Raw genomic sequence first — 27,546 nt, forward strand, 5'->3', positions numbered from 1 at the left:
CCAATATTTTATTAAAATATCACAAGTAGCAAACCAATCAATAGACATTTCCCTTTTTTACTTTATATTGGACATCTTTGTCTAGCTTCTGTGAAACATTTGGACTTATTATTTGCGATGCCCATTGCATGAAAGGTTTCAGTGTCTGTAGGAAGCCTGTTTAAGAACATGAAGTTAATTAAAAAGACTGCTTATTGTTTTTCATATATGATTTAGTCAAAAAATGCATCTTCCACTTTTCTCTGTTGGATCTAACTGTCATATCACGGGAATTCAGATCGCTGTCTGTGGGCTGAATCAGTTTGTTTGTTTACCTTTCACTTGGCAAAGTCACTATTGGCCATATCAATGGCGATGGTAGGCTATAGCTATATATATTTGGGAGCAGTAATGGTGAGTGGACATTCCACTAGCGGTTAGAGCATTGAAATTGCTTTAGAAAGGTGCACAAGACAGGGATGTCCTCTCTCCCACTTCTGTTTGCACTGTCAATTGAACAGCTTGCAAAAAGAATTAGACAGGACCCAAATGTAACAGGTATCAGTATTGGTAAACATGAATATAAACTAAACTTATTTGCAGATGATCTCCTGATATAATTGACCAATATTGAAAACTCAATGATAATATATCTATTATATATTCTAAAATCTCAGGATCTGAAATTAACGTGGGAAAAAATGAAATAATGGCAATAGGAAAAATAATGACTCATGATATACAGCAATCCTTTAAGTGGACCACAAAAAATATAAAATACTTAGGATGCTTAATAAGTGACAATGCAAGTCTGTATGTTTAAAGTCTGTATGTAGGCAGCAGCCTGTGTTAGTGATGGCTGTTTAACAGTCTGATGGCACAGCTTTGATGCACCTGTACTGACCTTGCCTTCTGGATGGTAGTGGGATGAACAGGCCGTGGCACAGGTGGTTGTTGTCCTTGATGATCTTTTTGGCATTCCTGTGACATCGTGTGCTGTCCTGTACCAGGCGGTGATGCAGCCCAACAGGATGCTCTCAATTGTGCATCTGTAAAAGTTTGTAAGGGTTTTAGGTGACAAGCCAAATTTCTACAGCCTCCTGAGGTTGAAGAGGCGCAATTTGTCCGTGATGTGCATGCTGAGGAACTTAAAACTTTCCACCTTCTCCACTGCTGTCCCGTCGATGTGGATAGGGGGGTGCTCTCTCTGCTGTTTCCTGAAGTCCACAATCATCTCCTTTGTTTTGTTGACGTTGAGTGAGAGGTTGTTTTGCTGACACCACACTCCGAGTGCCCTCACCTCCTCCCTGTAGACTGTCTCGTTGTTGTTGTTGGTAATCAAGCCTACTACTCTTGTGTCGTCTGCAAACTTGATGATTGAGTTGGAGGTGTGCATGGCCATGCAGTCATGGGTGAACAGGGAGTACAGGAGGGGGCTGAGCCCGCACCCTTGTGGGGCCCCAGTGTTGAGGATCAGCGAAGTGGATATGTTGTTTCCTACCTTCACCACCTGGGGGCGGCCCGTCAGGAAATCCAGGACCCAAATGCACAGGGTGGGGTTGAGACCCAGGGCCTCAAGCTTAATGATGAGCTTGGAGGGTACTATGTTGTTGAAGGCTGAGCTATAGTCAATGAACAGCATTCTTACATAGGTATTCCTCTTGTCTAGAGGGGATAGGGCAGTGTGCAGTGTGATGGCGATTGCATCGAGTGTGGACCTATTGGGGCGGTATGTAAATTGAGGTGGGTCTAGGGTGACAGGTAAGCTGGAGGTGATATGATCCTTAACTAGCCTCTCAATGCACTTCATGATGACGGAAGTGAGTGCTACGGGGCAATAGTCATTTCGTTCAGTTACCTTTGCCTTCTTGGGTACAGGAACAATGGTGGCCATCTTGAAGCATGTGGGGACATCAGACTGCGATAGGGAGAGATTGAATATGTCCGTAAACACACCAGCCAGCTGGTCTGCGCACGCTCTGAGGATGCGGCTAGGGATGCCGTCTGGGCCGGCAGCCTTGCGAGGCAGTTACCCCACTGAAGACATTCTTTAAAAAAGTATACTTGCTCATACCAGATTTTATATGGGCTAATAAAACTCATAGAACATCTTCCTAAGTCTGAGGGTGGTTCTAACGTTCCAGATTGGGAATTGTATCAACCCGCCACTAAGGGCTTTTACTTGTGACATATAGTTAAACGCACTAAACAGGGAAAATGGGTACATATTGAAGATGCACATGCTCATCCCCAGAACCTTTTCACGTGGATAAAGCTAAGAACATTAACAATTTCATAGTTAAGAACACTATTACAATATGTGACAAAATAAAACATATTCTACCAGAACCAAAATCACTCCCTAAAAACATTATGGAACTATCCTTTGATAGCTTTTCAGAATTCACCGATTTTTAAATTGGCCCACATGGAAAACTATGGGCATAGAAACTGTAAATGACTTGGTAATAGGAAATACATGTGTTTCCATGACAGAATTAAAAAGCCATTTTTGACTGCCAAATGTAGATATTTTCAAATACATGCAACTTAAAAGTTTAATATCACAAAATGTCGATTTGAAATATTTTGGACATAAAAGCAATCTTGAGGGAATCCTATTTGAGTCAGAAAAGGAAATTCATATGATAGGTAAGATAAACAAAACCTTGCAGAGAGGCTATCCAACTGACAACCTCTTAGAAAAAAATATTAACTATTGGAATTAAAACACTCCTTCAAATCATTGGCAGTAGAATGACCCTACTGAAGACCTCAGTGACTTTCAACGTGGCACCGTCATAGGATGCCACCTTTCCACACAAGCTCACATAACAGGATTGCCGAGTGTTGAAGCGCGTAGTGCTTAAAAATCGTCTGTCCTCGGTTGCAACACTCACTACCGAGTTCCAAACTGCCTCTGGAATTTTTTATTTGACCTTTATTTAACTTGGCAAGTCAGTTAAGAACAAATTCTTATTTAAAAGGACAGCCTACCCCGGCCAAACCCAGACAACATTGGGCCAATTGTACGCCACCCTATGGGACTCCCAATCACAGCCGGATGTGATACAGCCTGGATTTGAACCAGGTACTGTAGTGACGCCTCTTGCACTGAAATGCAGTACCTTAAACCGCTGCGCCATTTGGGAGCCCTCAAGGACGATGTCAGCACAATAACTGTTCGTCGGGTGCTTCATGAAATTGGTTTCCATGGCCAAGCAGCCGCAGACAAGCCTAAGATCACCATGCGCAATGCCAAGCGTCGGCTGGAATGGTGTAAAGCTCACCGCCATTGGACTCAGGAGCAGTGGAAACGCGTTCTCTGGAGTGATGAATCACGCTTCACCATCTGCCAGTCTGACAGAGAATCTGGGTTTGCCGGATGCCAGGAGAACGCTACCTACAGGAATGCATAGTGCCAACTGTAAAGTTTGGTGGAGGAGGAATAATGTTCTGGGGCTGTTTTTCATGGTTCGGGGTAGGCCCCTTAGTTCCAGTGAAGGGAAATCTTAACGGTACAGCATACAATGACATTCTAGATGATTCTGTGCTTCCAACTTTGTAGCAACATTTTGGGTATGGACCTTTCCTGTTTCAGCGAGGTTCATACAAAATGGTTTGTTGAAATCGGTGTGAAAGAGCTTGACTGGCCTGCACAGAGCTCTGACCTCAACCCCATCAAACACCTTTGGGATGAATTGTAACCACTGTGAGCCAGGCCTAATTGCCCAACATCAGTGCCCAACCTCACTAATGCTGTTGTGGCTGAATGGAAGCAACAGTGTTCCAACATCTAGTGGAAAGCCTTCCCAGAAGAATGGAGGCTGTTATAGCAGTAAAGGGGGGACCAACTCCATATTAATGCCCATCATTTTGGAATGAGATGTTTGACGTGCAGATGTCCACGTACATTTGGTCATGTAGTGTAACTAACAAAATTACAGTTAACAAAAATGTACGCTTAATCCAGTATGAACTGGATTGTATAGAATTTATTATACAGGAAGCAACGTTAGCAGATTCTGCAGCACAATAGCATAGTGTGTGAAACTAGCAATGACTCAATGGTCCATGCCTTCTGGGAATGCTATGGAGTCCAGGGATTATGGGCGGAGTTGGAAAGTTGGCTGTCAGAAGTATTACAATCTACATTTACTTTTAATCAGTCTGTCTGCATATTTCAAGACATGGCATTTGAGAGTGCAGTGAGATACCCGATGGGTTGGACGATACTTTTCCCGTCAATCATCTTGTTTGTGTATGTTTTGTATTGTTTGAAAATATATATGTTAACAATATATTTCCATATTGAAGCCATGCAGTTACTGTTCAAAAGCATGTTCAACATATGTATCCAATATGGGATAGGCTTACATTTTATTTTGTTTTTGTAGGCTATTTACTAAACTAAGCTATAACGGACTAACATTCAAATTGGAATTGATTCCAAGGCAATACATAAAATACCGTAAATACACAACTTGAAGCAACCACATATTTAGCCAATGGGATACATTCTGATTGGCCAGTGAGGGGTCAAGCCTCGACACACCCTCAACTTGTTAATTCATCAAAACCCAGCCCTTTCGTGCCACCGCCAGCTACTGTGCCCATAATTCTGGTTGTGAAAATAGCAAAAATATTTATGAGACCCACCCCAACGTGTAGTGCTACCGCAAGCGCTTAGATTTACCATTGCGTTATGTTTGTTAAAATAGAGTCCTGTATGTACGTATGTAATATTTTCCTAGATTGTGAACATCACCATGAATCAGCCCAGGAGTCAGCAGAGGGAGCCAGTGGACGTGACCTTCGCGGTGCGCGATGCCTTCGGCTACCTGAAGGGGTCAGAGGTCAGCAACCACCTGAGGCTGCTCAACATGGTGGAGTTCAGCTACTACCTGGGCTTTCCCGTGCTTCAAATCGCCGAGCGTGAGTCCATTACCATACTGTCTAATGGATTGGGTTTTTATGCCGAGCACACCTACTGGGATGTTCCCTTGGGGGAAATACATGTATTCTAATCGATTGTATTCTATTTGTCAATCTGCTTTAAGTTCTAAGCACCTCTTTTTTACCTCAATAGGGAGTATTTTTAGGTAGTCTGTACTTTCCTTATTTCCCTCTCTTCTTTTCCCAATAGCTTTTCACTACCCAGAGTTGAACACCACCCAGTTGCTTCGCTCGTCTTGGGTTAGAACAGGTATGCTTCCCCTTGTCAACACATCTGACTTTAAGTATTCCACCCAATATAAATCTCAACTGCAGCTAGAGGATGGATACACATTCAGGGCCTATGTTCTGGCTGTGTGATAGGCAATGTGTTGGCTCTGTATTGCCTGTCCTGTGTGATATCATAACCATCTGTTTCCTGTCCAGTGATGCTGGGTGTCCTGGACCAGGGGGTGGACGGGCGGACCTTCCAGGCCAAGATGGAGCGTCGTGTGGCCCTGCTGCTGGGAGAGGTTCTGAGGGCGGCCAGGCGTACCAAGAGGGCCACTAGCGTGGCCAACCACAGTGTTCAGGTAACCAAATCAGAGACACTGTACTATACTGAGAATCATCTTAGAATTCTCATGCTGTGCTTGACTATAGCTCTTAAGTACAGCAAATATAACTCTCACCCTGTGGTAATAACCCCTAGGCAAGGCTGCCGTAGCCACTGTGTTTCTAAAGAGAGTAAGCCCGAGTCATCACCAGAAAAACAACCTGAGTTTCCTCAGCCAGACACTAAGCCACATCCAGTCTCCAGGTTTATTAGAGTGGAATGATGAACAGTGTGTGGCCCCACATGAACCACACCCTTTCACACACACACACACACACACACACACACACACACACACACACACGCACACCATATCCCACTCTCTCTGGCTGTGGACTTTCACAGGTGATGCCAGCGTACTGATTCTGTCAAGTCAAACTACGGCTTCTATGTGAGAGGCTGAGAGAGGCAGCAGCGTTTTAGTGATCACAAGAAGCAGAGCAGACAGTCTTACTGTGTTATTTAGAGCCAGACACAAACATTGAAGACAGTCCTTGAAATGCAAAAAGCAAGAGCCCAGAGCACTCATGTTCTTTTCAAGGTTAAAAACAGAAGAGCACCATCATTACAGTCGTGGCCAAAAGTTTTGAGAATTACACAAATATTAATTTCCACAAGGTTTGCTGCTTCAGTGTCTTTAGATATTTTTGTCAGAAGTTACTATGGAATACTGAAGTATAATTACAAGCATTTCATAAGTGTCAAAGGCTTGTATTGACAATACATGAAGGTGATGCAAAGAGTCAATATTTGTAGTGTTGTCCCTTCTTTTTCAAGACCTCTGCAGTCCGCCCTGGCATGATGTCAATTAACTTCTGGGCCACATCCTGACTGATGGCAGCCCATTCTTGCATAATCAATGCTTGGAGTTTGTCAGAATTTGTGGGTTTTTGTTTGTCCACCCGCCTCTTGAGGATTGACCAAAAGTTCTCAATGGGATTAAGGTCTGGGGAGTTTCCTGGCCATGGACCCAAAATATCGATGTTTTGTTCCCCGAGCCACTTAGTTATCACTTTTGCCTTATGGCAAGGTGCTCGATCATGCTGGAAAAGGCGTTGTTCGTCACCAAACTGTTCCTGGATGGTTGGGAGAAATTGCTCTCAGAGGATGTGTTGGTACCATTCTTTATTCATGGCTGTGTTCTTACGCAAAATTGTGAGTGAGCCCACTCCCTTAGCTGAGAAGCAACCCCACACATGAATGGTCTCAGGATGCTTTACTGTTGGCACGACACAGGACTGATGGTAGCGCTCACCTTGTCTTCTCCGGACAAGCTATTTTCCAGATGCCCCAAGTGATCGGAAAGGGGATTCATCAGAGAAAATGACTGTACCCCAGTCCTCAGCAGTCCAATCCCTGTACCTTTTGCAGAATATCAGTCTGTCCCTGATGTTTTTCCTGTAGAGAAGTGGCTTCTTTGCTGCCCTTCTTGACACCAGGCCATCCTCCAAAAGTCTTTGCCTCACTGTGCATGCAGATGTACTTACACCTGCCTGCTGCCATTCCTGAGCAAGCTCTGTACTGGTGGTGCCCTGATCCCGCAGCTGAATCAACTTTAGGAGACGGTCCTGGCGCTTGCTGGACTTTCTTGGGCGCCCTGAAGCCTTCTTCACAACAATTGAAGCGCTCTCCTTGAAGTTCTTGATGATCCGATAAATGGTTGATTTAGGTGCAATCTTACTGGCAGCAATATCCTTGCCTGTGAAGCCCTTTTTGTGCAAAGCAATGATGCCGGCACGGGTTTCCTTGCAGGTAACCATGGTTGACAGAGGAAGAACAATGATTCCAAGCACCACCCTCCATTTGAAGCTTCCAGTCTGTTATTCAAACTCAATCAGCCTGACAGAGTGATCTCCAGCCTTGTCCTCGTCAACACTCACGCCTATGTTAACAAGAGAATCACTGACATGATGTCAGCTGGTCCTTTTGTGGCAGGGCTGAAATGCAGTGGAAATGTTTTTGGGGGATTCAGTTCATTTGCATGGCAAAGAAGGACTTTGCAATTAATTGCAATTCATCTGATCACTCTTCATAACATTCTGGAGTATAGGCAAATTGCCATCTTACAAACTGAGGCAGCAGACTTTGTGAAAATTAATATTTGTGTCATTCTCAAAACTTTTGGCCACGACTGTACATTTGTGTGAGTGAATAATCATATTCATGGTTTTGAAAAGCCCTACTGAGGGGAAAGGAAGTAGAATGCCATTTGCCGAGACCTATTAGAATTCCACCAATAGAGCCCCGCAGTGGGGGTGTCATGATACTGTAACGGCTGTCTTCTGTGGAAATGGACCAAGGTGCAGCAGGTTGCGTGTTCATCATGATAATTTATTAAATAAACGTGAACACGGGAAAAACAATAAACAAAAGAGAACGACAGACCGACAGTTTTACAGGCTAAGTACTTACATACAGCAGTGCAAAATCAACTACCCACAAAACCAAGTGACAAACATACTCCTACATATATGACTCCCAATCAGGAACAACGATCCCCAGCTGTTCCTGATCAGGAGTCACAAGACCAACACAGAACACAAGACTGCCACGTCCTGACCCCAAAACTACAACAACAGCTCCATCTGCTGGTCAGGACGTGACAGATACCCATAAAACCTAGCGGTCAAACAGGGAAATGGTTCCAATAGTTACACCATTCATTTTTCCCATAGGTGATTTTAGGAACACTTAAAATGTGTTTTGTGTAGGCTTACACTGGCGTGACGTATTGATATCAATATATTCATCTCTATTTACTCTCAGAATCGAAAATGGTAATTGGCATCGAAGTAGACATAATGCAATCCCTGCAAGCTCCGGCACGTCATCTCTAGCTGACACCTTTGCTAACAGGTATTGTGTCAATTTAGAACTTGCACAAGACAGTTCACAGAATTGTACATTTAAAGAAATGTTGCCAATTTATTATTTACGACTTTTAGCTAACATTAGATCCAGAGAGTCTTACCTTTGCCTCGATTCGTCATCTCTCTCTCAGATCGTCATGGCATATATATTCTAAAATCCCCTATGGGAAAAATGAATGGTGCAAAAATGATTGGAACCGTTTCCCTGTTTGACCGCTAGGTTTTATGGGTATTATGACTCATACTGTGCTACTCTATTAGACCTCTAATCATAGCCCATACCTGACACACAGGTTCACTGCTAATTCACGACTCATGAAACGTCCGTGGGTCTGTGGCGATCTGGAAAGTAGATCTCTGAAGGTGCTATGATATTTATCACTAACAGTTCCCACCTGCGTGTAGACCATCGCACCCTCTCTGCCCCCTCCACAGGGCCCGATAACATATCCCTCCCCACAACTAGAGTAGATTTCTGCTTTTATAATAACTCCAGCTGCCAGGCAGAATGAGAGAGAGAGAGAAAGAGACAGAGAGAATTAATAATTGATCTGCTATTAGTGACTGGCGTCACAGCATTCAAGTAACGGGTCTTGAAAGAAAGAAAAAGAGACTTGGTGGTTGGTCTTTGAGTAGCTGGCTTGTGATGAATAGGTGGTGTTGCCATGGATACCCTGGCCTATCCTGTCCCCTAAATGTTGTTGTGAAGAGAGGGGAGAGGGGAGTAGAGCAGGTGCTGTGGAGAACCACAAAAGGCAAAGCCTGATTAGTAAAGCAGTGTGACTCTGGGTAGAAAAGACTACAAGCCCTCGATAATGAGTCTCACTGTTCCGATTCATGGAGAGCTCACCACGAGGAATAATATAGAAAGGTTTTAACAGTTGATGTGACTCACTGTACGAGTCTAACTCTGTTTGCAGTCACATCCACCAATACCCCTTTTACAGACTACTGCTACATTATTGTGGGGGCTATATATACAGTTGAAGTCAGAAGTTTACATACACTTTAGCCAAATACATTTAAACTCAGTTTTTCACAATTCCTGACATTTAATCCTAGTAAAAAATTCCCTGTTTTAGGTCAGTTAGGATCACCACTTTATTTTAAGAATGTGAAATGTCAGAATAATAGTAGAGAGAATGATTGATTCCAGCTTTTATTTCTTTCATCCCATTCCCAGTGGGTCAGAAGTTTACATACACTCAATTAGTATTTGGTAGCATTGCCTTTACATTTTTTAACTTGGGTCAAATGTTTTGGGTAGCCTTCCACAAGCTTCCCACAATAAGTTGGGTGAATTTTAGCCCATTCCTCCTGACAGAGCTGGTGTAACTGAGTCAGGTTTCTAGGCGTCTTTGCTTGCACACGCTTTTTCAGTTCTGCCCACAAATGTTCTATAGGCTTGAGGTCAGGGCTTTGTCTTTGTTGTCCTTCAGCCATTTTGCAACAACTTTGGAAGTATGCTTGGGGTCATTGTCCATTTGGAAGACCCATTTGCGACCAAGCTTTAACTTCCTGACTGATGTCTTGAGATGTGGCTTCTATACTGTATATCCACATAATTTTCCATCCTCATGATGCCATCTATTTTGTGAAGTGCACCAGTCCCTCCTGCAGCAAAGCACCCCCACAACATGATGCTGCCACCCACGTGCTTCACGGTTGGGATGGTGTTCATCGGCTTTCAAGCCTCCCCCTTTTTCCTCCAAACATAACGATGGTCTTTATGGCCAAACAGTTCTATTTTTGTTTCATCAGACCAGAGGACATTTCTCCAAAAAGTACAATCTTTGTCCCCATGTGCAGTTGCAGTTGATTTTTTTATGGCGGTTCTGGAGCAGTGACTTCTTCTTTGTTGAGCGGCCTTTGAGGTTATGTCGATAGAGGACTCGTTTTACTGTGGATATGGATACTTTTGTACCTGTTTCCTCCAGCATCTTCACAAGGTCCTTTGCTGTTGTTCTGGGATTGATTTGCACTTTTCGCACCAAAGTACGTTCATCTCTAGGAGACAGAGCGCATCTCCTTCCTTAGTGGTATGACGGCTGCGTGGTCCCATGGTGTTTATACTTGCATACTATTGTTTGTACAGATGAACGTGGTACCTTCAGGCGTTTGGAAATTGCTCCCAAGGATGAACCAGACTTGTGGAGGTCCACATTTTTTTTCTGAGCTTGGCTGATTTCTTTTGATTTTCCCATGATGTCAAGCCAAGAGGCACAGAGTTTGAAGGTAGGGCTTGAAATACATCCACAGGTACACCTCCAATTGACTCAAATGATGTCAATTAGCCTATCAGAAGCTTCTAAAGCCGTGACATCATTTTCTGGAATTTTCCAAGCTGTTTAAAGGCACAGTCAACTTACTGTATGTAAACTTCTAACCCACTGGAATTGTGTTACAGTGAATTATAAGTTAAATAATCTGTCTGTAAACAATTGTTGGAAAAATTACTTGTGTCATGCACAAAGTAGATGTCCTAACCGACTTGCCAAAACTATAGTTTTTTAACAAGAAATTTGTGGAGTGGTTGAAAAATGAGTTTTAATGACTCCAATCTAAGTGTATGTAAACTTCCGACTTCAACTGTATCTACTGTAGTAGGTCAAAGCTGTGTGTTGGAAAACCTTGGTAGAGCATGGGTGGAATAGGCATCGTGGTGCTCATGTGAATTTCCTTTCTTTTTTTGCTTTAGACCAATGCCTATTCTCACTTAAAATGTTTTTTGTTTTTGTTTTAATAGTTGTTGGGTAACAGTGAAATTAAACCAGGTAGGGTTGCAAAATTCAAGTAACTTTCCCAAAATTCCCAGTTTTTCCTAGAAATCCTGGTTGGAGGGTTCCCGGATTTCCTGTTAATTCCTTCGTAATTGAAGGAATCTTCCAACCAGGATTTCTGGAAAACAAGGGAATTTTTGGAAAGTTACTGACATGTTGCAACCCTAGTACCAGGCATTGTCGCAGCAAGCTTTCTAGTCTAGAACTGTGATGTTAACAGTAACACACATCTCCCTCCAGATTGTGAGTACGACCAGGCTGGTGGGAGCGGACCACCCTCTGGATATGGTGTACTTTGTGGACCAGCTAGGACAGCGGTTGCCTGCCATCACCACAGCCAACATGCTGAACAGACTGGATGTGCAAAGGGCAGCCATCGTGCTGGGCTACAGAGTACAGGGCATCCTGGCTACACGTAAGTAGAGCCTTAGCGTGGTTAGAAATGGCAAGACAGCACAAACAGAAATTGGGAACAGGGTAAGTCTGCCTGCCCACGCTACCTTTACTGGAGTTGAAATGAACTGAGCTCAGTTAAATTGGAATATGTATGAAGGACCCCTATTGTATACACAGCAATCAGCTTTGATGTATAGAGCGCCTCCTCCCTACTGTATATACATCCATGCATCAGTGCATTCATTGGCACAGAATAGTGTTCATTAAGCTTTTGGAGCTCCTGATCAAAGGACAGTAAATCTGCACATTTAAAAGTATACTGACTAATTGCTCAGTATATGTTGGTGTTTATTTGGCAGCGTTTGAACTGATTACCTCATCCTATACACTGGGCCAAATGCTTCACCTCATTATATATCCATGTTGGAGATGTAGGAGTCGAAGCACCTCAAGGGACTTCTGTCCCTGCTTTAAGCCTGCTCTTATGGCAGGTGAGCGTTTTCCTAGGGGATATGACAAGCCTTAATTGCAGAGTAGCAGCAGAAGAACAGACAGTAAGATGTTGTGTGTGTGTAACACAGTGTGTAGCATGCAGTGTAACTACTGTAGCTGTTTATGAATGAACTCAGTGTGGATGTGACGTGGTAGAGTTGGACCAAGGTGCAGAGAATGGATCAGACGAGGAATCAGAGGTTTCGGATAACGTAAATACTTCACTGATAAAATAAGGAAACAGAAGGATCACAGTAATACTTAAAAATAAATAACAAATTAAAACATTAAACATTAAGACTAGAACTTACTCAGGCGACACACAAGGAAACTGAAATCAAGCTTCTGTGAATAAGAACAGAAAACACACCTCTTTTAAAAGGGAAATGATAATAAACCGATAAGCAACACCTGAGTAACAAAGAAAGGAATGTGGAAGTTTGAAATTCTGATGGGGATATAAACACATAGACACAGACAGACATATACATACATGCAAGCATACACACATGCACACACACAGACACAGACATACACACGCATGTAATAACACACTCCATAATGTTATCTATGGCCGTTTTCCTGTAGCTGTGGAGAAGGTGGCAGGGTACCCTCCCCCAGACACGGAGAACACCAGCATGTGGATCATCATAGGCGTGGTGGTGCCACTAGGCGTGGTCATCGTCATCATCTCCATCCTCTACTGGAAGCTGTGTCGCACCGACAAGTTGGAGTTCCAGCCCGACGCCATGACCACTGTCCAGCAAAGACAGAAGGTGAGGAGAGGAGGAGACGGGAGGAGGGACGATGGACCAAGAGCGTGGTCCTAGAGTCCCCCGTTTCTCTCTGTGTGTTTATTCACCTCTTTTAACCTGCTGTCATCATCTTTCTATCTCTGGATGTGTTGGCTCTTACATGTTATGTTGCCTGTCTCTGTCCATAACCACTGTTTTCTATGTCCCTACTCTACACAGACTACGTTGGATTACTGTTTCAGTCTTTTTTGTTCTGAACATTTTTCTAACTCTATGTATCCCTCTTTGGCCTATCTACAGCACCTCTGTATGTGGTTATTGTATTGTTAGTTATCTCTCACACTGACAGCTATTTTTCCTCCTCTACCTTCACACACAGCATGGAGAAATTTGTGTTATCAGTCAGTCGGCTCCTCTGTGTCTCTCCACTGTTTGTGTTATACAGTTATCTCCCCTCTTAAGGACATATCTGTATCCAGGCCTCTATATCTCCCTGGCAGTGCATTCCTCGCCCCGTTCTTGTTATTATTTGAGGGCTGTAGTTCTCACACTATGGGGAGTTGTGCTGGTCTCAGGTTTGATCTCTGTGGGGTGAAGCCTAACTTCATCTTCAGTCAAATTTTCACTCAGTCATCCATTGATGTCAATGGGAGACCAAGTGAAAATGTGACTTAAGTGGGATTTGCCCCTGTGCTGATAGGCTGTACTGTATGGGAGCTTAGAGTAGTAGAGTACTATCTACCTCCCCTGCTGCCAGTGATCCAGTCTCCTGCTGGAGAGGATCACAGGCTCCCTATGTGGCAGCAGCCCATGCTGGAGAGAGGATCACAGGCTCACTATGTGACAGGCAGCCCAACAGTAATTGGCTCTCGCTGCAGTAAGGCACAGCAGCTGTGTTCTTGCCCAGGGCTGCTCCCACAGTACTGCAGCTCCACACAGCTCTGCAAGATCCCCCTGGCTGACAGTAACACACACGTACGCATACATGGACACACACACACAGACACCCTGCATAATACACACTCGTTGCTATCCAGACAGACAGGATTTGCTCTGACTACTGCTGCTGCTGCTGCTGGGGGCTTTCTAATGTCTATCCTCCTGGTATCACACAGACACACATGCTGCCCCTCATATACTGTCCTGCTCTGCTATTATTAGACTGTCTGGTCTGTCTGTGTTGTTGTTATGGGTTACCCTGTCTCTCTGATTGATCTGTCTGTCTGCCTTCTTTTCCTCTGCCTCCGACCTCTCTGTCCAGCTGGAATGAGGCAAATGCAGATTAATATGTACAAGCATCTATCCTTCCTTACCTCAGTCTAAGACCTCTACCATCCATCAATCACGTAACACCTCTCCTCTTTCCATTTCGATCTCTTTTCCTCTTTCTATTTCTGTTCAGTCCGCTCAACCTTTAAGGGAATCATCGTTCAGGGAATCATCGTTCAGGAAATCAAGGTCTCTTCCAATCAAGAAGCAAATAATGATGAGTGAGAGTGAGGAGGAAGAGGAGGAGGAAGAAGAGGAAGATGAGAGAAAGGGGAAGGTACAAAGTAGAAGCTAGTAGTTCGTAGAAGACCCTGAAGAGAATGGGGTGTGTAGTGGATTTGAATCTATTGGTTGTTGTGAGTAGAGAACGATAGCAAATCGGCCCTGTAGTTAAGGGGCAATAAAGTCCCATGGTAGTGAATGGAAGACCCAAGGAGCTGGTCAACTCATCACATGTATCAATCACCATCCCACCCACTGCATCCTCTCAGGGACCAAACCTTCCTCCTCCCAAGCCAAAGCCCAAGCAGAAAAGTGAGAGCTATGAGGAGGAGGAAGAAGAGGAAGAAGAGGAAGAAGAGGAAGAGGAGGAAGAAGAGGAAGAAGAGGAAGATGAGAGAAACTGGAAGGTACAAAGTAGAAGCTAGTAGTTTGTAGAAGACCCTGAAGAGAATGGGGTGTGTAGTGGATTTGAATCTATTGGTTGTTGTGAGTAGAGAATGATAGCAAATCGGCCCTGTAGTTAAGGGGCAATAAAGTCCCATGGTAGTGAATGGAAGACCCAAGGAGCTGGTCAACTCATCACATGTATCCATCATCATCCCACCCACTGCATCCACTCAGGGACCAAACCTTCCTCCTCCCAAGCCAAAGCCCAAGCAGAAAAGTGAGAGCTATGAGGAAGAGGAAGAAGCGGAAGAGGAGGAAGAAGAGGAAGATGAGGAGGAGGAAGAAGAGAAGAAGAAAACAGTGTTGAAAGGGAAGCAGAAGGTACAATGTACTGTAGAAAGATGTAGTCTTCTCCATATTAGACGTGCTGGCCTGTCTCCAGGCTTTAGAGAGGGCGGGTCAGACACTGAAATGTCATCTAGTCTGGCCTAGTACTCATGTTCATGTATTATAGAAAAACAAAGGATTTGTTGAGATCTTGTCTTCAATGTTTTAGATGCTTATCATCATTGCAGTTTTGGAAGTCTCATCCAAATAGGCCATATATTGAATGGATATCATACTATAATGTACAGTATCAGTATAGTAGTTCCTCGTCAGACTAGGCCATGGTTTTGATGTATTTTTTTCTCTTTTGTCCCCCCAACTTAGTGAATAGTGTGTGAGTAGAATCAGTAGCCTAGATCTGTGTGTTGTGGGCTTATTTACATAGAAAGAGAGAGAGAGGAGCACACAGCTTCCCAGAGGACCCAGTGGATTAGCAGTTTCACACAGAAAAGCCTCATAAAGCCATCCATGTTTCACTCCATCAAAGCAGTGCATTCTAGACAAAGCTGTGAGCTGTGTATATCACCTCTGTTGAGTGATCCACCAGAGGAATCAATTCCAATATGTCAACTTAGTGTATTATTTTCAGAGCCATAGTGTTGTACAGTAGCAGTGGGAACCAGTCTCTTCTCCCTCATTCAATATTCAAATCAAATGTTATTTGTCACATGCTTCGTAAACAACAGGTGTAGACTAACAAAATGCTTACTTACTTTTCAATAAGAAATCCTTGTGACGCCACATTACTTTCTCTTATTTTTATTCATTCATGTTTGTCTGACTCTCCCTGCGCTCCCCCCATCACTCAGTCAACCCAGTCACTCACGAATCACTACCCCTCCATCTTCCTGTCACGCCTCTCACTCGCCTGCCTGCCCTACTTCTGTCTGTCCTCCCTCCCGCTGCAGTCGTATACCTGTCTAATGAAACCTTCCCTCAACTCTAAATGCAGCTGGAAAATCAATGACTGTGATTTTTTTTAATTCTCCCCTCTCTCCCTCCCACCCCCTCTCTCAATCTCTAAATGATCCCTTTGTTTCTTATTATATATCCTCTTGCTCCTGTTCCTTTCTCCTCTTTTCCCCCTTCTCTCTCTCCCTCCCTCTCTCTCTGTGTCTTTTGTCCTCTCACCTCCTACTCCTGTTCCCCTCTACTCTCTTTTATCCTTCTCTCTCTGTCTCTCTCTTTCTCTCTCTGTCTCTCTCTGTCTCTCTCTGCTCTCTCTCTCTCTCTGTGTCCTCTATCCTCAGCTCCAGGCTCCCAGTGTGAAGGGCTTTGACTTTGCCAAGCTGCACCTGGGCCAGCACAGTAAGGATGACATCATGGTAATCCAGGAGCCTGGTGCCCCCGGGCCCCCACCACCCAACTCCAACACCAAGGAGACTGCCGCCACCTCCAGGAACGGTGAGGTCCCCACCCCCAGGTCAAAAGGGAGCTCCGTCTCCTCCACCAAGGCGTCCCGCAGCACACGCAGACGAGGAAGGTCAGTAGCCCCCACAGTTTTTGTGACTGCGTGCTTGCTTGCGTGTGTGCGTGCTCCTCATTCACCTCAGCAGAGAGATTCCAGTACACAAATGCTTTGAAAGATGTTCCATTCACAACAGCACATCTTAAACAATTATTAATACAAGACAGTACAATAGATATTTGTTGTCTTTTGTTAGGGGAATTCCTTCTATGCGATATAAGCCAGGTAGAAAATATAAAAGCAGTAACATATACTTTCTACTGTCGCCCGCTCAGTTAATTTCCGGCACCATGACCCACACAGCAGTTTCAGAGTAACCTAACGCTGGCCTCTTCACAGTCACACCATCACAGCAGTTTCAGAGTAACCTAACGCTGGCCTCTTCACAGTCACACCATCACAGCAGTTTCAGAGTAACCTAACGCTGGCCTCTTCACAGTCACACCATCACAGCAGTTTCAGAGTAACCTAACTCTGGCCTCTTCACAGTCACACCATCACAGCAGTTTCAGAGTAACCTAACGCTGGCCTCTTCACAGTCACACCATCACAGCAGTTTCAGAGTAACCTAACGCTGGCCTCTTCACAGTCACACCATCACAGCAGTTTCAGAGTAACCTAACTCTGGCCTCTTCACAGTCACACCATCACAGCAGTTTCAGAGTAACCTAACGCTGGCCTCTTCACAGTCACACCATCACAGCAGTTTCAGAGTAACCTAACGCTGGCCTCTTCACAGTCACACCATCACAGCAGTTTCAGAGTAACCTAACGCTGGCCTCTTCACAGTCACACCATCACAGCAGTTTCAGAGTAACCTAACGCTGGCCTCTTCACAGTCACACCATCACAGCAGTTTCAGAGTAACCTAACGCTGGCCTCTTCACAGTCACACCATCACAGCTGAATCAATGGTGTCAATACGAGATGGTCTGTTCTCGTGAGACAGAATGGTCGCTCTGACTAAAAGATCATTTCTTCTCGCTAATTGCTTTAGCTAATAGCAGATAAATTAGGCTTGAATGCTGGAGTGGCTGAGAGCACTCTCAATCCGCTGATGAGTGTGATGGGTTGCTGTCACATTCTCTAATGTAGCGCATTAAAAGAGATGCCTTCCATTCTGGACAGCTGTTCTAAAAGTGTTGGATAGGAATTTAATGATACTGTCAATGGGAATAATACTGGTGATCGATTACGACAAAAAGTTTATTTCTTTCGAAGAAAAGCCATTACAAAAAGGATTTCCCCTGATGGATTGATAACTATAGTGTTTTGTTCTGTTGACCTATTTTTAAAAAGCACTAAGTATGTACACCACTACAGTATGTACACTACCGTTCAAAAGTTTGGGGTCACTTAGAAATGTCCTTGTTTTTATAAGGAAAGCAATTTTTTGGTTCGTTAAAATAACATAACATTTATCAGAAATACAGTGTAGACGAGTGTAGGACATTGTAGCTGGAAACGGCAGATTTTTAATGGAATATCTACATAGGCGTACAGAGGCCCATTATCAGCAACCATCACTCCTGTGTTCCAATAGCACGTTGTGTTAGCTAATCCAAGTTTCTAGTTTTCTTTTAAATGATAAACTTGGATTAGCTAACACAATGTGCCATTGGAACACAGGAGTGATGGTTGCTGATAATGGGCCTCTGTACATCTGTAGATATTCCATTAAAAATCTGCCGTTTCCAGCTACAATAGTCCTTTACAACATTAACAATGTCTACACTGTATTTCTGATAAATGTTATGTTATTTTAATCGACCAAAAATTGCTTTTCTTTTAAAAACAAGGACATTTCTAAGTGACCCCAAACTTTTGAATGGTAGTGTATATGTGGCACGTGTGGTATGTGTTCTTACATGTGTTCATATACACCTATTTGCTTCAATGACATGGGTGTGCGTGTTTCCAGGGACAGGATCTCTCCGTCGGACAGGGACTCCATGGTGAGCGCTGGGTCCGGTGATCGTGAGAAGGAGTTAGCCGAGGAGAACCTGAGAGCCTTCGCCATGCCCAACGACAGCAAGCAGGCCCGCAAGATCCCAATCAATGTTTTAAATGGCAGGTGTCCATGGCAACATTGGATCACATCCATGCTCTCACGTACACAGAGAGAAGAGGAGGAGAGGGAGGAAAGGGGAGAGAGACAAAGAAAGAGCAACTCATGTTGAGAGGTTAAACATGAGAATAGAGAGACTTTGAGGAAGAGATACAAGCAACTGATAGATAGACCAGGAGCGAAGGAGAGCCAGAGAGAGACAGAAGGAGGAGAGACTGCGTTAGTGTGAGAGGGAGGTAGGCCTGTGTAGTGCCCCTCTGGCCTGGTTGCTGAGTGTGTACACTGAGCAGACAGGGTCAACGCCAGCCAGGCACAGACTGAACCTGACTCACCACAGAGAAAAGGATCCAGCAGTACGACAACACATCCCTTCCTCCTGCACTCTGCCGTACACTCACACACACTCACAATGGGTCTTACCAACACACACACACTACCTCTCACACACTCACACTACCTCTCACACACACACACACTACCTCTCACACACACACACACTACCTCTCACACACACACACACTACCTCACACACTCACATACACTCACATTGGGTCTTACCAACACACACACACTACCTCTCACACACACACACACTACCTCTCACACACACACACACACTACCTCTCACACACACACTCACATTGGGTCTTACCAACACACACACACACTACCTCTCACACACACACACACTACCTCTCACACACACACACACTACCTCTCTCACACACACACTACCTCTCTCACACACACTACCTCTCACACACACACACACTACCTCTCACACACTCACACACACTACCTCTCTCACACACACACTACCTCTCACACACACACACACCACTTCTCACAAACACACACTACCTCTCTCACAAACACACACTACCTCTCTCACAAACACACACTACCTCTCTCACACACACCACTTCTCACAAACACACACTACCTCTGTCACAAACACACACTACCTCTCTCACAAACACACACTACCTCTCTCACAAACACACACTACCTCTCTCACACACACACTACCTCTCACAAACACACACTACCTCACACACACACACACTACCTCTCTCACACACACACTACCTCTCTCACACACACTACCTCTCACACACACACACACTACCTCTCACACACACACTCACATTGGGTCTTACCAACACACACACACACTACCTCTCACACACACACACACTACCTCTCTCACACACACACTACCTCTCTCACACACACTACCTCTCACACACACACACACACTACCTCTCACACACTCACACACACTGCCTCTCTCACACACACACTACCTCTCACACACACACACCACTTCTCACAAACACACACTACCTCTCTCACAAACACACACTACCTCTCTCACACACACACTACCTCTCACACACACGCACCACTTCTCACAAACACACACTACCTCTCTCACAAACACACACTACCTCTCTCACAAACACACACTACCTCTCACAAACACACACTACCTCTCGCACACACACACTACCTCTCTCACACACACACTACCTCTCTCACACACACACTACCTCTCACAAACACACACTACCTCACACACACACACACACACCACTTCTCACAAACACACACTACCTCTCTCACAAACACACACTACCTCTCTCACAAACACACACTACCTCTCTCACACACACACTACCTCTCTCACACACACCACTTCTCACAAACACACACTACCTCTGTCACAAACACACACTACCTCTCTCACAAACACACACTACCTCTCTCACAAACACACACTACCTCTCTCACAAACACACACTACCTCTCTCACAAACACACACTACCTCTCACAAACACACACTACCTCTCGCACACACACACTACCTCTCTCACACACACACTACCTCTCTCACACACACACTACCTCTCACAAACACACACTACCTCTCACACACACACTCTACCTCTCAGGGCTGCTCCTCAGCATGCCAAACACAGCCTCCTTCCCATACCCCTCAGTCTAAATAGGCTTAGCTGAGGCCAGGAGACCAAATGTTATTATCAGCACTGGCATTTCTTCTTCTAAATGAGTTGCTCTGCCTTGCCTGTCTGTCCTGATTCTGCTATGGATGTCCAAGACCTGACATAGCACTGAGTGTAGTGTAGACACATGGACCAAGACCTGACATAGCACTCAGTGTAGTGTATACACATGGTCCAAGACCTGACATAGCACTCAGTGTAGTGTAGACACATGGTCCAAGACCTGACATAGCACTCAGTGTAGTGTATACACATGGTCCAAGACCTGACATAGCACTCAGAGCAGTGTATAGACATGGACCAAGACCTGACATAGCACTCAGAGCAGTGTATACACATGGTCCAAGACCTGACATAGCACTCAGAGCAGTGTATAGACATGGACCAAGACCTGACATAGCACTCAGAGTAGTGTATAGACATGGACCAAGACCTGACATAGCACTCAGAGTAGTGTATAGACATGGACCAAGACCTGACGTAGCACTCAGTGTAGTGTATACATACTATGATGAGGTAGTGCAGAGCTATGCAAAGACTTCAAGTATTTTTTCTAATGTCTGAGACTGTCTCTGACCAAGGTCTATTGAAATGTAAGGACAAACTGTAGCTTATGTCAATATATTTCAAACAGGATTGCATTCTTTTTAACTTCTATCTTTCTTTCTGTCTCCTGTTTTCCCTTAACTTTGTGGCTTGCAGGAAAGAATAGAATTGGTAAGAGTTATTCTTCTGTCTGTCGGTGTTGTAGACATGAGGCTTTGTGACATGTAGCTGCTGTCTGTGTGACCGTGATGTGACGTCCATTGTGTTGCGATTGCTTTGTGTTGTGCATCTCATCAATCACCACTATTGAGATGTCACCTCCTAGAGGTGGGGAACAATGAATCTTGAACAACAAGCTTAGACCTTTTTCTTGTAGTTCCTTGTAGGCTACCAAACATCTGAATAAGTGTCTTACATTGGTAAACATCATTACAAATCATCTGGATAATGGTCAAATGATTCATCCAATTCAGTGCCGATAAGAATCATCCGTGCTCAGAGAATGCTAGTTATTGTAAAAGAGAATTTGTTCTCATTTGTTCTCATTGACTTACCTTGCTGAATAAAGGATCTGCCCCCTGGTGGTGTAAAGCGTTACATGACACCTGTGACTTTTTTTATTTAACCTTTATTTAACTAGGCAAGTCAGTTAAGAACAAATTCTTATGTACAATGACGGCCTACACCGGCCAAACCCAGACGACGCTGGGCCAATTGTGCACCGCCCTATGGGACTCCCAATCACGTCCAGTTGTGATACAGCCAGGAATCAAACCAAGGTGTCTGGTGTCTGGTGTCTGGCTTAGACCGCTGCGCCCCTCGGGAGCCCCTTCAAACTTCCAGACCTTGCCTGGTTATGATGTTGACCTTAATCAACCTCCCTGGTCTCCTTCAGGTCCTCCTCCCATGAACGGCCATGACGAGCATCTCTCCTCGGCCTCAATCTTTGAGCATGTGGACCGCATGTCGCGCTCGGCCGATGGCACCCGTCGCCTGTCCAATAAGATTCAGCTGATCGCCATGCAGCCCATGGCTGTCCCGCCCCAGCACCACAGCCCCACTGTCAACGGTATTAACGGCAGAGGGCCAGAGACACACAGCAGCTTTAACAAGGAGGTGAGACACTGACCCTCCCACACACTAACACTGTTACTCAGACATGTATACAGGTTACAGTAATGTCATTCATTACCTTACATGGAGCATGTATAAACAGTAGACGTCTCTGATCCTCTCTATTCTCCCTCCTGTCTGGACATACAGAGAAAATTGATTTTATGTCAATGAGACTAACGTACACTGAGTGTAGAAAACATCAGGAACACCTGCTCCTTCCATGACATAGACTGACCAGGTGAATCCAGGTGAAAGCTAGGATCCCTGATTGATGTCACTTGTTTAATCCACTTCAATCAGTGTAGATGAAGGAGAGGAGACGGGTTAAAGCCATTTTTTTAAGCCTTGATTGTATATTTGTGCCATTCTGAGGCTGAATGGCAAGACAAAATATTGAAGTGCCTTTGAACGGGGTATGGTAGTAGGTGCCAGGCGCACCAGTTTGTGTCAAGAACTGCAACGCTGCTGGGTTTTTCACATCCAACAATTTCCTGTGTGTATCAGGAATGGTCCACCACCCAAAGGACATCCAGACAATTTGACAGAGCTGTGGGAAGCATTGGAGTCAACATGGGCCAGCATCCCTGTGGAACGCTTTCAACACCTTGTAGAGTCCATGCCCCGACGAATTGAGGCTGTTCTGAGGGCAAAAATGGGTGCAACTCAATATTAGGAAGGGGTTCCTCATGTTTTATACACTCAGTGTATATAAATCATGGTTAAATGATATATACATTATGTATAGTACATTTGCGTCTGGCCAGGTGTTTCTCACTGCAGTCATGTCTATTATTTAGATCCAGGTGGCGTTGAGGCATAAGTCTGAGATTGAGCACCACCGTAACAAGATCCGTCTGCGGGCCAAGAGGAAGGGTCACTATGACTTCCCTGCCATGGACGACCTGGTAGACAACGGTCTGACCACTGACCCCAAGGACCAGGACCACATCTACCACAAGGCCCAGATGCAGATCGACAAGATCCTGGACCCTGACATCCACATGCCCTCACTGTTCATGGAGCCTAAAAAGAGGTCAGGGTTTTTCTGGGTAGGGGAGGGGTAGGGTGCACACAGGGAGGGGTGTGCGTACAGTAGGCAACATGCATCGGAGGAAGCTGCACACTGCAAAAAGTTACATCTAAGCAAGTCTAAAGATCTTATATTGAGTGATAATTCACTTAAAAAAAGGTTTTCTTACCAAGCTAAATTATCAAATGTCATATTTCAAGATATTTTTAAAGATATATAAGACCTTAATCGTCTTAAGTGTTTTTGTAATAAGATAATTTGATTTTTTTATTTTACCTTTTATTTAACCAGGAAAAGCCCATTGAGACCCAGAGTCTCTTTTTCAAGGGAGACTTGGCCAAGGCAGCAACACTCAATACATTACATTATTAAAACATACAACAATACAATACAACAACATGATCCTGCCTAAAAAAAGCATTTACACTCCTCTGTAACCACCATCAATATTTGTTATTAATTCAGTGGCACTAACATATCTAGATGAAGTATGGATTGTTGACTATTCCATGCGTCTGGTGCATAAGACGAGAAGGCATTCTTGCCTAATACTGGGAATGTCCTGGGGACTTTAAGTAGCAACCACCTAGCAGACTGGGTATGGTAACTGCTGCTGGTGTAGGAGACCAGACTACAGAGGTAAAGAGGGAGTTTACCCAAAAGGGCTTTGTAGGTGAACACATACAAATGTACACTGCTCAAAAAAATAAAGGGAACACTTAAACAAAACAATGTAACTCCAAGTCAATCACACTTCTGTGAAATCAAACTGTCCACTTAGGAAGCAACACTGATTGACAGTAAATTTCACATGCTGTTGTGCAAATGGAATAGACAACAGGTGGAAATTATAGGCAATTAGCAAGACACCCCCAATAAAGGAGTGGTTCTGCAGGCGGGGACCACATACCACTTCTCAGTTCCTATGCTTCCTGGCTGATGTTTTGGTCACTTTTGAATGCTGGCGGTGCTTTCACTCTAGTGGTAGCATGAGACGGAGTCTACAACCCACACAAGTGGCTCAGGTAGTGCAGCTCATCCAGGATGGCACATCAATGCGAGCTGTGGCAAGAAGGTTTGCTGTGTCTGTCAGCGTAGTGTCTAGAGCATGGAGGCGCTACCAGGAGACAGGCCAGTACATCAGGAGACGTGGAGGAGGTCGTAGGAGGGCAACAACCCAGCAGCAGGACCGCTACCTCCGCCTTTGTGCAAGGAGGAGCACTGCCAGAGCCCTGCAAAATGACCTCCAGCAGGCCACAAATGTGCATGTGTCTGCTCAAACGGTCAGAAACAGACTCCATGAGGGTGGTATGAGGGCCCGACGTCCACAGGTGGGGGTTGTGCTTACAGCCCAACGCCGTGCAGGACGTTTGGCATTTGCCAGAGAACACCAAGATTGGCAAATTCGCCACTGGCGCCCTGTGCTCTTCACAGATGAAAGCAGGTTCACACTGAGCACGTGACAGACATGACAGAGTCTGGAGACGCCGTGGAGAACGTTCTGCTGCCTGCAACATCCTCCAGCATGACCGGTTTGGTAGTGGGTCAGTCATGGTGTGGGGTGGCATTTCTTTGGGGGGCCGCACAGCCCTCCATGTGCTCGCCAGAGGTAGCCTGACTGCCATTAGGTACCGAGATGAGATTCTGAGACCATATGCTGGTGCAGTTGGCCCTGGGTTCCTCCTAATGCAAGACAATGCTAGACCTCATGTGGCTGGAGTGTGTCAGCAGTTCCTGCAAGAGGAAGGCATTGATGCTATGGACTGGCCCGCCCGTTCCCCAGACCTGAATCCAATTGAGAACATCTGGGACATCATGTCTCGCTCCATCCACCAACGCCACGTTGCACCACAGACTGTCCAGGAGTTGGCGGATGCTTTAGTCCAGGTCTGGGAGGAGATCCCTCAGGAGACCATCCGCCACCTCATCAGGAGCATGCCCAGGCGTTGTAGGGAGGTCATACAGGCACGTGGAGGCCATACACACTACTGAGCCTCATTTTGACTTGTTTTAAGGACATTACATCAAAGTTGGATCAGCCTGTAGTGTGGTTTTCCACTTTAATTTTGAGTGTGACTCCAAATCCAGACCTCCATGGGTTGATAAATTGGATTTCAATTAATTATTTTTGTGTGATTTTGTTGTCAGCACATTCAACTATGTAAAGAAAAAAGTATTTAATAAGATTATTTCTTTCATTCAGATCTAGGATGTGTTGTTTAAGTGTTCCCTTTATTTTTTTGAGCAGTATATCTTTCTGCGCATATAAAGTGAGGTCCAACCTACCATTTGGTACAAGGTGAAATAGTGGGTGAGTGACTTGGCATTTGTAATAAAGCGCAAGGATTGCATGATAAACAGAGTCCAGTCTCTGTAAGACGGAGGAGGTTGCATGCATATACACAAGTCACCATAATCAATTACAGAGAGAAAAGTGGCCTGAACAAGCTTCTTTCTATCCATAAGCGGGAAGCAAGCCTTATTACAAAAATAAAATCCCAATTTCAATTTAAGCTTTGTCACAAGATTATCCACATGAACGTTAAAGGACAACTTGTCATCCAACCAAATACCTAGGTATTTTTTTTATTTAATATCCAAAACATACAATATACTTGCAGTGAGGCCGCTCAACAACTACACCATACCAGTCATCCAACAGACTCCCATTCAGAGCGACACACAGAAGCATCCAGGGTCAATGCCCTGCTCAATGGCACGTTGACAGATCTCCCACCAGGCCAAATACCTAGGTATTTGTAGGAAGACACTTTTTCAATGGATAAGCCACCAGATGTGACAATGCTAATATTCTCTGGCAGAGTTCTAGCTCTGGTAAAGGTAATGAATTTAGTTTTTTGTATATTCAAGACCAGTTTTTCAGTGACTGAAAAGCAATCTAGAGCTCTTCAACAGCCTGTACCAGAGAAGGAGCACATTAATATATAACTGTATCATCTGCATATAGATGGTACTTTGCTGGTTGCATCCCATTTCCCAAATCATTAATACAAATTGAGAACAACACAGGAGCCAAATGGAACCCTGGGGCACACCTCTATTAATCTCAAGAAAGCTAGACTTGTGATTGTCAGTATATACACATTGTGTCCTGTCAGAAAGATAGTGCCTAAATTACTTGTATTATGCGTTTTTTTGGTTAAAATAAGCAAAATGATCTGCCAATGACATTGGATAATTTAGCTAGATAATAATTTTTAAGTTAGTTATCACTCTTATGATATCAGTATGTCTGTAAGTTTCTCATTTTAAAACGTATTCTCACGAGAATTAGTCATCCAGCTATTTTTGCAAATGACTGACAGAGAAAAAGCATTTTTGGAGATGTACACCATCCAGAAATGTTTTGACAAATTAGTTTTGTTGTGATAACTTTGAACTCTGGAGAAACTTTCAGTGTCTTTTAGATTGTTCCGCATTGCGTGCGTTTAGCAGTCACAATGAGGAGAAATCTACCGTGTGAGAGACGTTTTGACATTTGACATTTTCCACATTTTGTTATGTTACAGCCTTATTCTAAAATGTATTAAATAAAACATTTTCCTCATCAGTCTACACATAATACTAAATAATGGCAAAGTGAAAACAGGTTTTTCGAAATTGTAGTAAATTTATAATAAAAAAAAACAAAAATACCTTATTTACATAGGTATTCAGACCTTTTGCTATGAGACTCGAAATTGAGCTCAGGTGCATCCTGTAATCGTCAAATGCACTGTATAACATTATTTTAAAAATGCGCCTTCAGTTTGCAAACATGTTAGGGAAACAGAAAAAGCTATCTCCATTAAATAATAAACCCTGAACAGTCTGAAGTCTCTATTCAAATTGCTGGGATTCCATTCCAAACGACCAGTAGATGATTCCTGGCCTAAAAGTTTTGATTCTGTCTCTGTGGTTGCATCTGGAATAGAGCCCTATTCCCTATATAGCGCACTACTTTTGAGTGTACTTCTTTTGAGTGCACTATATAGGTAAAAAGTAGTGCACTATAGGGAATAGGGTGCCATTTTCAGACCATGTGTCTCTCAGTGGCAGGGGGAGGCGTTCTCCCAAGCAGAGGAAGAAGCACCAGCTGAACGGCAGCCTGACGGACGCAGACAAGGACCGCCTCATCTCCAACGACAGTGACGGCACCTACAGGAAATACCCTGGGGTCAACAACGTGGCCTATGTGGTGG

At 44.3% G+C, this 27,546-nt stretch overlaps 1 protein-coding gene across 3 annotated transcripts in view; it reads left to right on the top strand.

The window, feature by feature from the left end:
• Positions 1–27,546, top strand: part of LOC106561389 (UPF0606 protein KIAA1549) — a 90,644-nt gene that overhangs the window by 52,518 nt on the left and 10,580 nt on the right. For 2 of the 3 annotated variants that reach the window (XM_014125311.3, XM_014125313.3), the window contains exons 7-17: positions 4,734–4,914; positions 5,126–5,185; positions 5,362–5,507; positions 11,421–11,595; positions 12,657–12,844; positions 16,339–16,571; positions 18,478–18,626; positions 21,355–21,369; positions 22,094–22,314; positions 23,112–23,347; positions 27,398–27,542. In XM_014125311.3, the coding sequence (XP_013980786.3) occupies positions 4,734–4,914; positions 5,126–5,185; positions 5,362–5,507; positions 11,421–11,595; positions 12,657–12,844; positions 16,339–16,571; positions 18,478–18,626; positions 21,355–21,369; positions 22,094–22,314; positions 23,112–23,347; positions 27,398–27,542 (1,749 nt within the window). The remainder of the gene's footprint in view (positions 1–4,733; positions 4,915–5,125; positions 5,186–5,361; positions 5,508–11,420; positions 11,596–12,656; positions 12,845–16,338; positions 16,572–18,477; positions 18,627–21,354; positions 21,370–22,093; positions 22,315–23,111; positions 23,348–27,397; positions 27,543–27,546) is intronic. The other variant, XM_014125312.3, reaches the window with a different exon arrangement.

The sequence above is a fragment of the Salmo salar genome, chromosome 10 (genome assembly GCF_965601325.2).
Source record: "Salmo salar chromosome 10, fSalSal1, whole genome shotgun sequence".
Lineage (NCBI taxonomy): Eukaryota > Metazoa > Chordata > Actinopteri > Salmoniformes > Salmonidae > Salmo > Salmo salar.